This window comes from Molothrus aeneus, chromosome 2, assembly GCF_037042795.1.
Source record: "Molothrus aeneus isolate 106 chromosome 2, BPBGC_Maene_1.0, whole genome shotgun sequence".
NCBI classification, from domain to species: Eukaryota; Metazoa; Chordata; class Aves; order Passeriformes; family Icteridae; genus Molothrus; species Molothrus aeneus.
The window spans coordinates 47708938-47722789 of record NC_089647.1 but is presented as its reverse complement, the minus strand read 5'-3'; the positions used below and the strand labels follow the sequence as shown (position 1 = coordinate 47722789).

Sequence of the window (13852 nt, the reverse complement as noted above, 5' to 3'; positions counted from 1 at the left end):
GATTCCAGGAAAGCACTGGTTTAGGGCTGAAGCCTACAGCTGCTGTTTCAAATAAAGCTCAGGTAAATGGGTGGCATTATATTCACCTTTTCAAGCTATATGACACCTTTGGTATCTAGGGTAGGTAATAAGTAAAAACTCAAGTGCCTGAATCCACAAGAAAGATCCAGGGGCTTTTGTCAGCCTAGCTCTGGAGGTATTGACCTCTCAGGAGGTACATAGGTGTACATCCACCAGCCTCCTTCCATGCTCCAAGTTTCAGTGCTGTCAGTGTTTTATAAGCTCTTGAGTGTGGCACACCAAGCATCAAGCTCATGCATAAGCTTTGGCATCACAAGCATGAGGCTAGAGGCCTCCATACTCTTGGTAGCTGGAGGAAATGGGAGAGTCTTGTTTGGTTTGCTCCTGCAATTTTTAAACTGTACATTTTTCTGCTTCCTGCCTCTCATCTTCCTTGTCCTGGAGTGGGCACATGTTTGCACAGCTCCTATGGCTTGCCTCCTGCCTGTGGGTTGACCCAGCTCCCACCACAGACAGAGATGAGGAGGTTGTCTCCTCTGGTGAGCAGGGGACTCGTCTGAAGTTAAGGGGAGTTGGTTGTGAATATCAGTCCTCTAAAGGCAAAAGAGAGTTAAATATGCCCAGAGGGTGGGAACTAGCTGTAATAAGGAGCAAGGAGAGGTTGCAAAGCAAGTATTTTCTGTTTAATGGATTTCTAGGAATTAAATTCAGCAGTTCCTTAAAAGTGTTTTATTTACTTGCTGTCTTTCACCACATATGCAGAAAACCTCCAGAGATTTGAGGAATGTTTTTCTTAATGGTGACAGGCTGGTTGTGAAGCAGATCCTAACCTGGATGTGTTTGAAGACAGGTCAATGGCTTCTGCCCCACATGATGTTCTGTTCATTTATAAGCTGACTCATGAGATCTGAATGGGTCATAAACTATCTTCAGTTCCTATCATTTTATGCATTTCCTGTGCAATGTGGTGACATCACTTTTTTTTTCCTATTAGTGACAATTTTCTGTATTTAAAAATTAAATTATTTTAGTTGCTGCTAATCCAGATCTTGGTAATGATGTATCCTGCCTATGTCAGGAAACAAAATAAGTGTTGTCACCCTTTCCACCTTAGATTTTCTCCTGCCCAGTAGTTTACAACAGCCAGCAGGAATGCTGTGCAAGCTGAAATGTGCAGCACAGCATGAGGACAAGTAAAGCCCCAGTAAGTCCTGCTGTGCTTGGTGGAGTGTCAGCTGCAGGGTAGCAGCATGTTCTTGCTCTCAAAGTCATCAGCCACATGCAAGCTGTGTGACCTGTGGGTTTAAGTGAGGGTGGCAGTTTCCATGGCTTTGTTGCAGGGAGCAGGAGTGATGAGGTGGTGGAGCAGACCTGGTGTGCAGCTCTAGGCAGCAGTTAGAACCATCAGTGTGGCACCCTTGGGATGGGCAGCGGGTGTTTACTCTGGGCAGAATGAATTTCCTGTGGATGTCTGTTTAACTTGTCAGGGGTTTGAATTTTGCTAAGCACAAGGGAATACAAAAGCATTAGACACATCCTCCTTAATGCCATCTTGCTCTTGTCTTGTCTGTTTATAAAACCTACTAACATTTTTATAACCCACTAGGATGTAAAAGGTTGCTTCTGCCTGTTCTGGCTTCTGTCTGCTACCACCTGTTCCTTTTGTGTGCACTCCTATAGCATGGGCTGTTTCCAGCTGTGTAGCCTGAACTGTGTTTGTATCCCTCCTTTACAGTTTCTTCTTCACCTCCTTGGTCTTGCCAAACCCTTGATATAACTAGTGGACCCCACTCCAGAGCTGACCTCCTCCCTCTTGTTCAGTGCAACTCTGCATTGCATAGCTATGAATTGCAATTTTTTATTTTTCATTTCCAGAGGTTTATATCTCAGTGAATGTCAGGGACCCCACACATACTGAGAGCACAAGGGAAAGGAACTGATGCTCTTTTTCTGTGGTGGGGACCTAAACTTTGGGTCACATGAGATTCAGATAAAAGGGCAGGCACTGCTTCAATCCTGAACCTTAAATACAAACCTAGCTGAATTCTGAATGTCTGGGTTATTGCTTTCTTGACAGGTTACTGGGAAAAGCTGGGCTATGGATTTGCCTTAAAGTCATGCAATTTGAGAACTAGGGGAAGTTTGTACTTTGGGAATCACTGTTCTAAGGAATGTTAAATTTGGATTGCTAACTGCCATAAATCCTGAAGTGACATGTTAAATTTAATGAAAAAATTCAAGTCAGCAGGTGGATGTTGGAGTACTTTGAAAGAATATTTAAACAGAATGAGGCTCTCAACTTCATCTATAGTAGAGCAGTCATTCAACCATATCATAATCTCATTAGGGTGAGGGCTCTTGAAAGTGTGAAGTGCAGACATCCCTGATGCTGGTTGGCACATTTAGGCATGTATGTAATATAACAGAATAAAAAGCAATTTAATGCCTCGTGTGATTTGGGATTCACAGCTGATGGCTGCTAATACATTGTGGTGATCTACAAATTAAAGTTGAGTTTGTTAGTTTCAGTGTGGGAAGGGCATTTAATTTTGTTGCATTAATTTAACAGGATTGAGGCCAAAGGCAGCAAAGAAGTTGTGGTTTTAATCACTATAAAAGAATTACGATTCATGATCTGAAACCTTAGGCTAGTAAAGAGATACTCCAGACATAAATGGTTGTAGAAGAGCAGGACTGGATGGGAGCAGTGTTGGAAAGACACTATTCAGCTATGAGAAAAATTATAAAACTAAAGCATCACTGTCTGAATTATTCTACAGCATGTAAAATTCATTTTTTCTGGTAATTATGTTCTCTTTTAGATTTCTGAGTGAAGATGAATTTAGCAGAGATTTGTGATAATGCCAAAAAAGGAAGAGAATATGCACTCCTTGGGAATTATGACTCTTCTATGGTGTATTATCAGGGTGTCATCCAGCAAATCCAGAGACATTGCCAGTCGATCAGAGATCCAGCAATTAAGGGCAAATGGCAACAGGTAGGGTGAAATAACATTGACCATATTCTATTACTTGATATTTGAAAACCACACTATACCTCCCAAACCCTATAAGATGCAGAGGACTTACATTTCAGTGATGTTGGCAACAGTTGTACAATATTTTGTTTATATTCATGGGAAAATATTTTTCATGGTGTGTTCAAAAGGAATTCTATTGTTCTAACTGAATCAATTCTTCTGTTGTCACTTAGGATGTCTGTCTAATTCCTGGTCTGTTTTGCTCTGCATACTCTCTGTGGCTGCATATTTTTGAGAAAATTGAGGATTTTCTTTTCCCCTTTTATCTTTTGGCCATCTAATATCCAGTAAACTAAAATGTGAGTGGGTGGGTTAGCATCACTAGAATTGTTGTCTGACTATAATGACACTAAATGTACCCTAAATGTACACTAAGTGACTGTAGTGTACAAATTTGGATCAGGTTTCTAAAACTGCGAGTCATACCCTTAGCCTGAATCTTGCACACATCTATCTCCCTGCTAGACAGAGTACTGTTGAAACCGTGGAAGTAATCTGCAGGTGAAATATAAGAACCCCATCTATTTTTATTACTTTCAGTATTTAAGTCTTCATCACATTTTTTAGCCCATTTTTCATGGTACAAACTGTGTTCTATAAACATAAAAAGGAGGAAAACCATATAAAGATGTTTCCAAGAATAAAGAATTCATGTTGCATAAAGACTATGTTTTGAAAGAATAACGTATCTCCTATGAAAGATACAATTTTACAGTAGGTAGCTAAAGAGATGATTTCAGTAAGAGTTTTTCTAAATATATGTTTAAATGATATCACCTAAAAACAGAAGGAAATTTTCCTTTTTATTGCAGCAGATGATTTGTTTATAGGTTTGTGTTTGAAACTTCTGACACTAACATAGAGTATTTTGTGCACTGATAAGTACAACACTGTTAACAATCACTTTGTAGAAATAGTGCTATTCATAGGTGTTTATCATAGAACTGTAGAAGTCTGTCTATGAAGAGCTTGTCTGCAAAGCATGTGCCTGTACATCCAGCAGAGATAGTTTTCCTGGTAATGTAGTAAGCTGGGTGTTGTGTAGGAGATATTCACATTCAAGTGCTTGTATTCAAGCTTTTTCCCACTCCAGGACATGCTGATACAAGGTGTTCATGCCCAGTACATGTCCTTAGTTCCTGCCAAACTTGTAGCTGATGTGAAGATAGAGTATGAGGATCTCCTCATTCTGCAGCTGAACCACTGCATTGTCTTCACATAGTATTTAGTGTTTCCTCTGATGACACTGATTCTTCCAATAAACTTTCAACAGCTCTTGTTTTGTGAAGGTCACTCAAGTCTCATGTTACTGTGTGTTGTTTGAACTGCTTCACAGAAGCCTGTGCACCATGGAATGTGTGCTGCACATTGGAGACAAACCTCAAGTACAAAAGGACCATTAACACAGTTTCCAGGATTTATTCCCTGGGGAAGGCAGCTGTCTCTCCAGCAGAGGATCTGAAGTTGGCACCTTCTCAGAAATTATCCCCTTTAGGCAAAAGAAGAATTGCTCCTGACCGTGTCACATAAATGCTTTAGAGATGTGTCCCAAATAAGATCTGCAGCAGGTGGGGTAGCGTCTGTCACACTGTGCACTCATGTTAATTCTGGAACTTCCCAACACAGTAAAGGCAGATGAGCTTTGTCAGAATATTGCTTTGCTGTTACTGGTGCCAGGCAAGTAAGAAGCATGACTAAAAAAAAAAAATGAAGGGCTTCATCCCTAGGTTATTTGCCTTCTCATTCATTTGTGAGAACAAAATGATACAGCCCAAGAGCAAACAATGCAGCCCTGGAATTACTAGCTTTTACAGAGCTTGCATGTTTTGGTGAGACCTATAGAGATAGACCTGGTTTCCTTGCCCACTCTTTATAAATAAATAATTGTTGTGCTTTCTCACTCCTTGAGACAGACTAAGAAGGAGTCTGGTGATGTGGATGTTAGCGCTACTTTCCAGCTCCAACAGCAGCTACATTCAAACTGTCAGTCACAGTCAAGCAGCTATCTTGAATGACAACCTGTTCTGAAAAAAATGTAACTGAGAAGTTGGATCACAAGTAACACTCATTCACAATATTAAAGCAATATCTAGATATTAATTTTAGATCTTTCTCATTAAAGAGTTATGCCATACACGTTACGTAAGTTTAGCAAATTTCGAATCCAGCCCACTTGGTACCAGTAATGTGCAGAAGCAAAAGATTCCCATACCAGTGTGGTTCTTGCAAGTGGCTTGAGAAGCAAAGCAACCCTTAGGTCATGGGTAAGGGGATTAATGCAGTTGATTTTTACCTGAAATTCTGTCTTCTCAAGCATATGGAACTAGCCTGTTCTTCAGGTTCTTCAGCTTCTCCATCATCTGAGGAATCTGGAGAGGATAATACCACTGGTGCATTTTGGAGGTGGAGTTTAGCAATCACTAACACTGTGGGAGCTTTTACTCTTGAATGTCCTTGTAAGTAAGTGCTCAAAGGAGAAGAATGTTACTTAAACTAGTTCTTCTTTAGGATGTACTGTCTGCATACACATTCACAATCTTGAGCCTTCTGAAGGATTCCTGGGGTGCTGAGTGTCAGTATGAAGCATCCCTTTCCTTTCTGTATGCTTTGTGTGCAGCTCACTAACAGGTTTTTGTCCTACTGATACTTCTGGGGCAGTGAACTAAGTTTCGTGTGTTTGTGGACAAGTTCCATTGTAAAACAAAAATGTTCATTTGAGGAACATCTCAAAGAATGGTTCCAGCTGTGGCTGTGCAGCTGACCAACTTACATCTCTTACATGCACCATTGTTCTTCCTGTTTGGTCCTTCTCAACAGTGAGTGCTCCATCCTGAATAGGTACCTCATGACTGATGGATCTGCTTTGTTGCCTTGTATATGACAGAGGATTTTCTCAGTAGTTTATTGAGCAATGTCAAAGCCCAGATGAACCAGAATTAGTTGGGATTTTGGGTTAGATTCCCAAATGCTCTTGATCTACATCTCTTTGCAGAAGTGTCATTGTTTTAAAATTGCTACAGGTTGGTCTGGAGAGAATAATGTTCTGTGCAAGTATTTGTTGGGCTGTATTTCATGTCACACCAAGAGACAGCTTCAGCTTTGTGACTGGACGTCTTGATTTTGAGGATTCCTCCTGCTTGGAGCTGATGGTTAGGATGAGGAGGAATATGAACATGTTAACATCTCCCCTGCGAACAATTGACTCATTCAGTTACATTTGATGCAATACTGCTTCTGGGAATTCCAAATGAGTGCTAACCAGGGAAGAGGGATTCTGTTACTGTCTGGCACACCCTGCAGATCTTAAACAGGGCAAAAGATGCATGCTGTGGATCCACCAAAGCAGAGACATGACAGCATAAGAGTTCCTCTGACTTCATGGAAAATTCACAGCCATTGATCATCTTCTCTTGACTGGTTTATCTTGGGGATGTCAGGGTGACCTGGTCTTGAGACCATCCTTGTTTTACATCCAGGGAGTTCCCAGCTTGCAGTTGGGTTGACCAAGTGTACCTCCATTTGCATCTTCACTCCTAGGCTGCCTGAGCTCATTTAAAAAAGAGAAAGTTACTTTGTTGTGCTTTGAAGTTAGACTGACAGATAGGCATATTAATTCATGTAAATGCAGGCTGGGACTGGAAAGATACAAAATCAGAAGCAAGTCATCCTTCCCAAAACTAAAAGGTAGGTTAAGTCTCATGTCCACTACTGTGAACTTGTGTTGACGTTCTCCCTGTTTATTCTGAGAGAGTTTCTTGGCTGCTGCAGTGTTTTTACTAGACAGCTGGCTTGTAGGAACGAGCGGCTTCAGTGACAGTTCAGCAGCTGCAGAATGACAGCAGAGCGTGCCCCTGGGAGATAGTGCTGGCTTACGACAAGGCCAGCGGCTGTCAAGCAAAACCTGCTGCGTGTTAGAGCCATGTGCTCGGTGTTGCACAAGAGCTGAGAGCACAGGGGCCTCCACTGGAGCTCAGGCAGGAGTTCAATGATTCCCTGAGTGCTTGGAGCAGCCAGCAAGGCACCCCGACTGACTATGGTCACTGATGCAGGTGCACTGATTAGGTGCACTTTATTCCAGCTTAAAGAATAAAGGGTAAATTCTTCTTCTTATTATTTCAAACACATTTTAGTCAATCTGCTTTTGTTGTTTTTTGCTTCATGCCTGTTTCATTAACATTTAGTAGGTTACCTCGTGATTAACTAAGAAACATTCTGTGGGTAACTCATGAAGAGGTGTCATTATAGGAGCTATACCCTCACTCTGTGTGATCAGACAGGGTTGCAGGATATCTGGTTTAGGGATCTTTTATTTTCACTTTTTAAAAGATCGAGCTTGTTGAATAGCTAACACTAATTGCAGGTAGTAATTTCAGGTTTGGAAAACACTTAGAGATAAACTTGATCAGTTTTCTTCAGCAAAAGAAAAATCCCACACATTATTTGTATTTACCAAGGCACAAATACCCACGCTTATTACAATGGGTATAGAAGTACAAGCTCTAGCATAGCAAATAAAAGCTGGTGATGGAAAAGGTATAACAGTTGCCAGATTATGAAATATAGAGGTACTCCCTGAAATGGGTTTTGTAACTACCACTAAGAATAAGTGAACTCAATTCTTGTTCACTCTGTTTTATACCCATATGATAGGATGTGTTTTCTGCTTGGTTACTGGAAATTCTTGGGGTTGGCATGTCAAAACAAAGGGGCCATCCTGTGGTCTGAAGGGCTTTTTATTGGGCCTTCCAACATCACCCAGTACCCAGAGGAGGTGATGTGGCTGGTAGGGCAACTGTAGGTGCTGTACCAGAGCCTGGCTCTGGGGACCTGGCAGCTTCACATGGTAGCTTAATCCAGCTAACATCCTGCCTTGCCTAGAGAGGCCAAGCTCTTCCCTACCTTTTTTTCCCTGGGATTTACCTGATCACAGGATGGTGTGCATGTGCAGCTTGCTAACCCAGCAGAAATGTCCTTTATTTTTTTTTTTTTACTCTCCTAGGCCAATTTTTTTGCCATTTTACCAACCTGTCTTACTGTATTGAGATGCCAGAATTGAATCCAGAGGAACAGGGGCAGTGTGGTTGGGGAGAAGTGAAGGGAGTTTTTTCTATTTGGCAGTGGTGAGCTGCTAATTGGCAGCTATCTCTTGAAACTGCTTAGACATAAGTAACTTAAAAGTTTTCTTCAGGCTCTCTAAAACCTGAGCTGGTGCCTCCTAAGGGATCTGGCACATAATGGTGTGTATGATGGGGGACAAGGAGACTGGGTGAATCTAAACCAGTGATATTTCCGCTTATATCCTTCCTAGGTTGCTTCAGAGTGGCAGTGATCACTGAAAGACACTGCTCAGTCAACTTCATAATTGTGGCACAGCCTTTTTTGGCCCCTATCTGGGTTGTTTCTCAGCTGCAAGGAAGTCTTTCTGCACAGGTTTCATCTGAGTCAGTTTCCTTAAGGCCTCTAGGAGTTTATGGCTGGTTTTCCTTTGTGGTCCACATGCTGAGCGTTCCTTGTTGGTTGATTTGGCAGGTATTGACTAAGAAATAGGGTGTGTATTTCGGAGTTTTGTCTGCTCAGGTCAGGCTAAGAGGTGGCTGGTAGACGTTAGTCTGTTTTCATCATCCAAAGCATCAAATGGTCACTTTCCCTCAGTTTTCAGATACCATCCTCTTGCTGGTCCAGTGAGGTGAACGACAGCACACTGGCTGTTGGTGCTAGAAAGTTGTTTTCCACCAATTTCTCTGCATGTGTTGGAAGGCTGATAGAATGAATCCTGTCAGTACTCTTGGAGCACTGGAGTAGGAAGTGGCTGTCTCTTGTGGAGTGGTCCCCTGGAGGATTTATGCTGTATCATTCTTTTGTACCTCACAGCAGCTGTTTGGCTGGATTTATTTTTGGACAGGAGGGATGTGTGTGAAGACAGCTTGAAGGAACCAAGTTAGTAATCAATCACATTTGTAACTCAGCTGGAAGCTCTCACATTGGGGAATGCGTCCACTGATTGTGTGATGAGAAAGCAAAGACAGCAAAGCAGGGCAGGAATAATCCTGCCTGAGCTGGATGTCTTGTGTCTTCAGAGAGATACAGTCACCCCATCTGGAATGAGCAAGAAGGCTGCTTTGCCCTGTGAAATGATCAAGATCTTCCTGTACTTAAGGCTCTTTTTGTACAGGTGTTCATAAACCTTCTGGTAAAGTAAATGCAGTGTTTTAAGATCTGTTCAGGGCCTTGGGGGTTTAACCTTCTCTTTCCCTCTGCCCATGCCAGCATCTCACTGATGAAAGTCACATATATTAATAAAATCATGGTGGAAACTCTCAAGCTGGAAGGAAGTCATAAGGATCATTGAGTCCAACTCCCTGCTCCTGCCTAAAACTAAACCACATGACTATTAGAGCATTCTTTAGACACTCCTTGAACTCTGGCAGACTTGGTTCCATGACTACTTTACTGGGGAGCTTGTTCCAGTGACTGACCACCTTTTCAGTGAAGAACCTAATGTCCAATCTGAACTTGCCCTGGTGCAGCTTTATTCCATCTCTGGTCCCCAGGGAGAGGAGATCAGCAGCACCTTCCCTGCTGCCTGCCTTGAGGAAGTTGTAGACCACTGTGAGGTCTCTCCTCAGCCTTCTTTTCTCCAAGCTGAACAAACCAAGTGACCTCAGCTGCTCCTCATAAGTCTTGCCCTTGCCCTTTCACCATCTTAGTTGCTCTCCTTTGGACACACTCTAATGTTGTGCTCCTCACAGAGTTCATTTTGAAATACTGTATTTTAATGATTTGGCCACTTTTGTAACTAGGACATCAGAGACTGTAATCAGAGATCTTTTATGCCAAAACAGTAGCACATGACTGCAGATCGGCCAAGAGCACCCTTACTAATGTGAGAGCATGTGTGCATACATGTCAACATGCGCACACATGAATCCAGGCATCAGCACATGTTACGGAAGAGTGATCACTGTGTTAGCAATCCTGTCTGCTTGGGACATTAACAAGCAGGAAAATCAACTCAACAGAGATTCAACTGTTTATGCTGCTGTTAAAGGTCTGTTATCAACCTGATAGGTCTACCTGGGGTTTGTGAATAGGAAGTCTTCTGAGTCCCTGCCTTTGAGGTTAGCATATGTTCTTGAGTTACTTTCTATGTTTGTTTGGTTCTTTTTAAAGTTTGAATTGTAACAATTTTTAAATAACATACGTACTTCTCAAGGTCCGACAAGAATTAGTTGAAGAATATGAACAAGTTAAGAGCATTGTCAACACTTTAGAGAGTTTTAAAATGGACAGACCTCCAGATATCTCTGTATCCTGTCAAGATGAGCCTTTCAGAGATCCAGCTGTTTGGCCTCCTCCTGTTCCAGCTGAACACAGGTAAGGAGAGGCTCAAGAAGAGTAGGTAGAATAAAGGTGGGTCACCATAATTTTATATTTGTTTTTGAATGCTTCTGTAACATGAAAATCACATTTAATTTACACATTTATTACATTTAATTTAGTCACTTGTAATAAGGAGTAAATATAATTAATTGAGAAAAAAGTATTTAAACTACAGTCAGATTTATTTCTGACATTCTGAAGAGAGTCACTCCTTTATTCTGGTAGGAGTAACTAAGTGCCTGGAACTAGAATCTGCTGCAGAGGTAAGTGGGCTTTTGGTGACATGTTCTCATGTGCAAGGAGAAAACTTTTCCATTTCAGTTTATTTGAGCAGAAGAATTAATTGATGACTGAGAAGCCTGTAAGGAGCTGTAACTGAAGGATCTTGAAGGACATGGTGGCTAGAAATCACTCCCTAGTTACAGATAATTCAACCTGTGTTTAATCCATTGGTTAGTTTAATTGCTAAACATGTTCTGTTACACATGGTATATCTCTTCTCTAACCATATTTAAGGTAACTTCAGTTAGCTGATAGATTTCTTAAAATAGATGCTTGTGCATATTCTGAAATCCCTATTTTCAACCTAACAGAGCTGGTTGGAAACAGATTCCGTTTACAGACAAAAATAGCATTTATCATGCCAATAGTTTTTTAACATAAGAGCACAGAATTTTAACGTGTGTATGCTCACATAAGCAAAGGAGCAAAGTAAAATGAGACATCTTGGTTAACAGAAAGAAATGCCAAGTTTATTTATAACTTTGTGTGCTTTATGATTATCAAAAAGATCTTTGTTTAAAAAAAAAAAAACCAACCTAAGAATATAAGTGTAATATTATATTAATGCTGATTACTTTTGTGAGTGGTAGAAATAACTCAGATTTTCTGTGGTAATGTTATGTAAAGTTCAAGATTTATTCTTATATTTTCCTTAGTGGTAAACCCCCAACAGTTCATCTGCTTCTTTTAGGCTGAAATTTAAATCTTGTGCAAATAAGTAAGGAAACTTAGGCACTGTTCTCTGCTGTTAAGTTTAAAGAAAATGCATGAAAAGCAAAATGTTGCCATTGTATCCAGCAATGTATTTAAGAATGTGCTTAATTTAAAGCATATTCCAGGAAAATGTTTTTGGAGTTAACAAATTTTGAGTTACTCAAAACAAGAATCAGTACAAGATTCAATAGTAGACACTTATTAAATTTGGGTGGTATTCCTGGCTGTTTATTGTAGTTCTGTATTTGAAATTCAATCCCTGGAGAAAAATGACAATGACTTCTTGTCTTAAAACCAAATTCTTTCTCCTCATTCTATTGCTGAGTACTCTTTGACATTGTGGGTGATGCACACAAATATAGGTGATTGCAGTTCGGCTCTGTTTGCTTTTGCTTTCAAGGCAATTTTTATGTTTTGACATTTTCACACAGGGGAATGAAGTCAGAGGTAGGCGGATTGTTTAAAATCTTCCTTGTTTTGTTTTGGGGCCTGTCAAAGATTTTAGCCGCCTTTTTTTTTATGTCTCTATTTTAAAAATCTTTATTTTACCAGGAATGTCGTCTATTTTTTGTAGAATTTGTGCATGTGAATGTAGCCTAATATAATCTCCTGGTTTGGAGTCAGAGGAATATTCGATTTGACGACTTTTGCTAAATTGTTTCCTCTTTTGTTACATGGGTGTCGGTTTGTTGTAAGACTGATAGGGAGTACTGATCTGATAATGTTGTTAATTTTTTCTTTTGTGGTTTTTCTTCTTACTTTGGGTATCAGACAAAACCAGAAATGTGGTTTTGGATTTGTAGATACAGGGAAATAAAGCTTAGGGTCTTGGCAGCTTTAGTAATAATGTACTAAAGGGAAATTAGAATCTGTCCTTCTTAATGTTGCTCTTTTTTTCACTGTTTTTAGCATGTTTTTGTTGTGGTTGCTGTTGTTAGGGCTCCACCTCAGATAAAACGTCCCAACCGAGATGGAAAATCTTTGAAGAAAGACTCCCCAGGGCTGCAGCCCCGCGGGCCCGCGGGCAGAGCACACCTGGTGTCCAAGGGGGAGAAATCTTCCGGCAGCCGCGAAAGGGAATCCAGAGCCAGGGGAAGGGATGACAAGGTAAGAAGTGGGAAAGAACTTGGCAGGGAGGTGTTTTGGTGCAGCAGGTGGCAAAGGGAAGCACTCTTCGTCATTTATTACAGATAATAATGGTTCCCTTTTGAGGAAGGGAACCATAGTGTTCTGTTGCTGGGGGTTTCTTATTCTTTTGAGTGAAGACCATGGGTTTGTCTCTAATCTCTAAGTGTCATTCAGGCATGAAGTCCCTTCTCCTCCTTTTCCCCCATGTTTGGTGGTTTGTTTTTGGTTTTTTGTTTTTTTTTTTTTCCTTAAAGGAATCCAATACAGGACTTTTGTAAAGATATTAATGCAAAAAGTGCAAAAATGAGACCAGTGCCCTTATGTAGACTTGAGGCATTATGAATGGAGTTCCACAGTACCATTGCCTCTGCCATACCATAGTATAATTTAGGCATGCCTAGGAGTTCAGAACAGTTCCATAAATGCATTGATGGTAGGTAAATCTGTGCCAAATTATTTGAAGTTACACATTTGAAAATAATAGGAGGGAGAAGTATTAAAACCAAACTCTAAGCAACATTCATTTTCTCTGGTTTATGAAAGGGGTTTTGTATTTATTATAGTGTTTAGAGAGAAGCTTCTTGGAACTGTTTTGTTTTAAAAGTAAAAGCAATGAATTAAACTAGACTAATTTGGAGATACTTTCTTCTAAAGATCCATGAAAAGGAAGCAGTGCTGAAGTGAAAGAAAAGGAGAAACAGTGATTCAGTATAAAGTGGTGATGTCAAAAACAGGACTGTTTCGTGGCTGGAAAAATGTCAGTGTGCAAATCGCTGTTTCTGAGACACTTGTGTTTTTAAATTTAACTGTGGAGTTAGTGCCAGGAACCCAAGGACTCTGTGGTGTTAATTATACAAGCTGAGACTGTTCTGAGGTGGCATTACTTTCCTGACAGACAAAGATACAAGACACGCCTTCCTATGGGGGCACACAGTATTGTACAGATCTTGAGAGATGAATAAGAAAATATTTAGGCCTGTTTTCTTCCAAAATTTGGTTAGTTCCTTTGTGACCTTTCTATTGCACTTCTTGACAGCTTAAGAACAACTCAAAGATATGCTTTTTCCATCATAAATTGTTTTCTTATACACAGGAAAACTATTAAGTAATCCTAGCCCTTATGACAATCAGAAGGTAGGGCCAGGCACATTTTCAGCAGTGCCACTGAGTGACTGTACAGATCAAGCATTTTAGAAATCTCTCTACCCTGGATCAGTAAGATTTAAAATAACAAGTGTGCCTCCTGCAAGCTATAAAAATCTCGTGAAGATCTGTGAAATTATTGAA

At 40.5% G+C, this 13852-nt stretch overlaps 1 protein-coding gene across 2 annotated transcripts in view; it reads left to right on the top strand.

Moving 5' to 3' along the window:
* The window catches only part of KATNAL1 (katanin catalytic subunit A1 like 1), a 37568-nt gene that overhangs the window by 6098 nt on the left and 17618 nt on the right, over nt 1-13852 (top strand). For both annotated transcript variants that reach the window (XM_066544879.1, XM_066544880.1), the window contains exons 2-4: nt 2844-3019; nt 10275-10435; nt 12376-12544. In XM_066544879.1, coding sequence (XP_066400976.1) covers nt 2858-3019; nt 10275-10435; nt 12376-12544 — 492 coding nt within the window. In that variant the 5' untranslated portion in view covers nt 2844-2857. The remainder of the gene's footprint in view (nt 1-2843; nt 3020-10274; nt 10436-12375; nt 12545-13852) is intronic.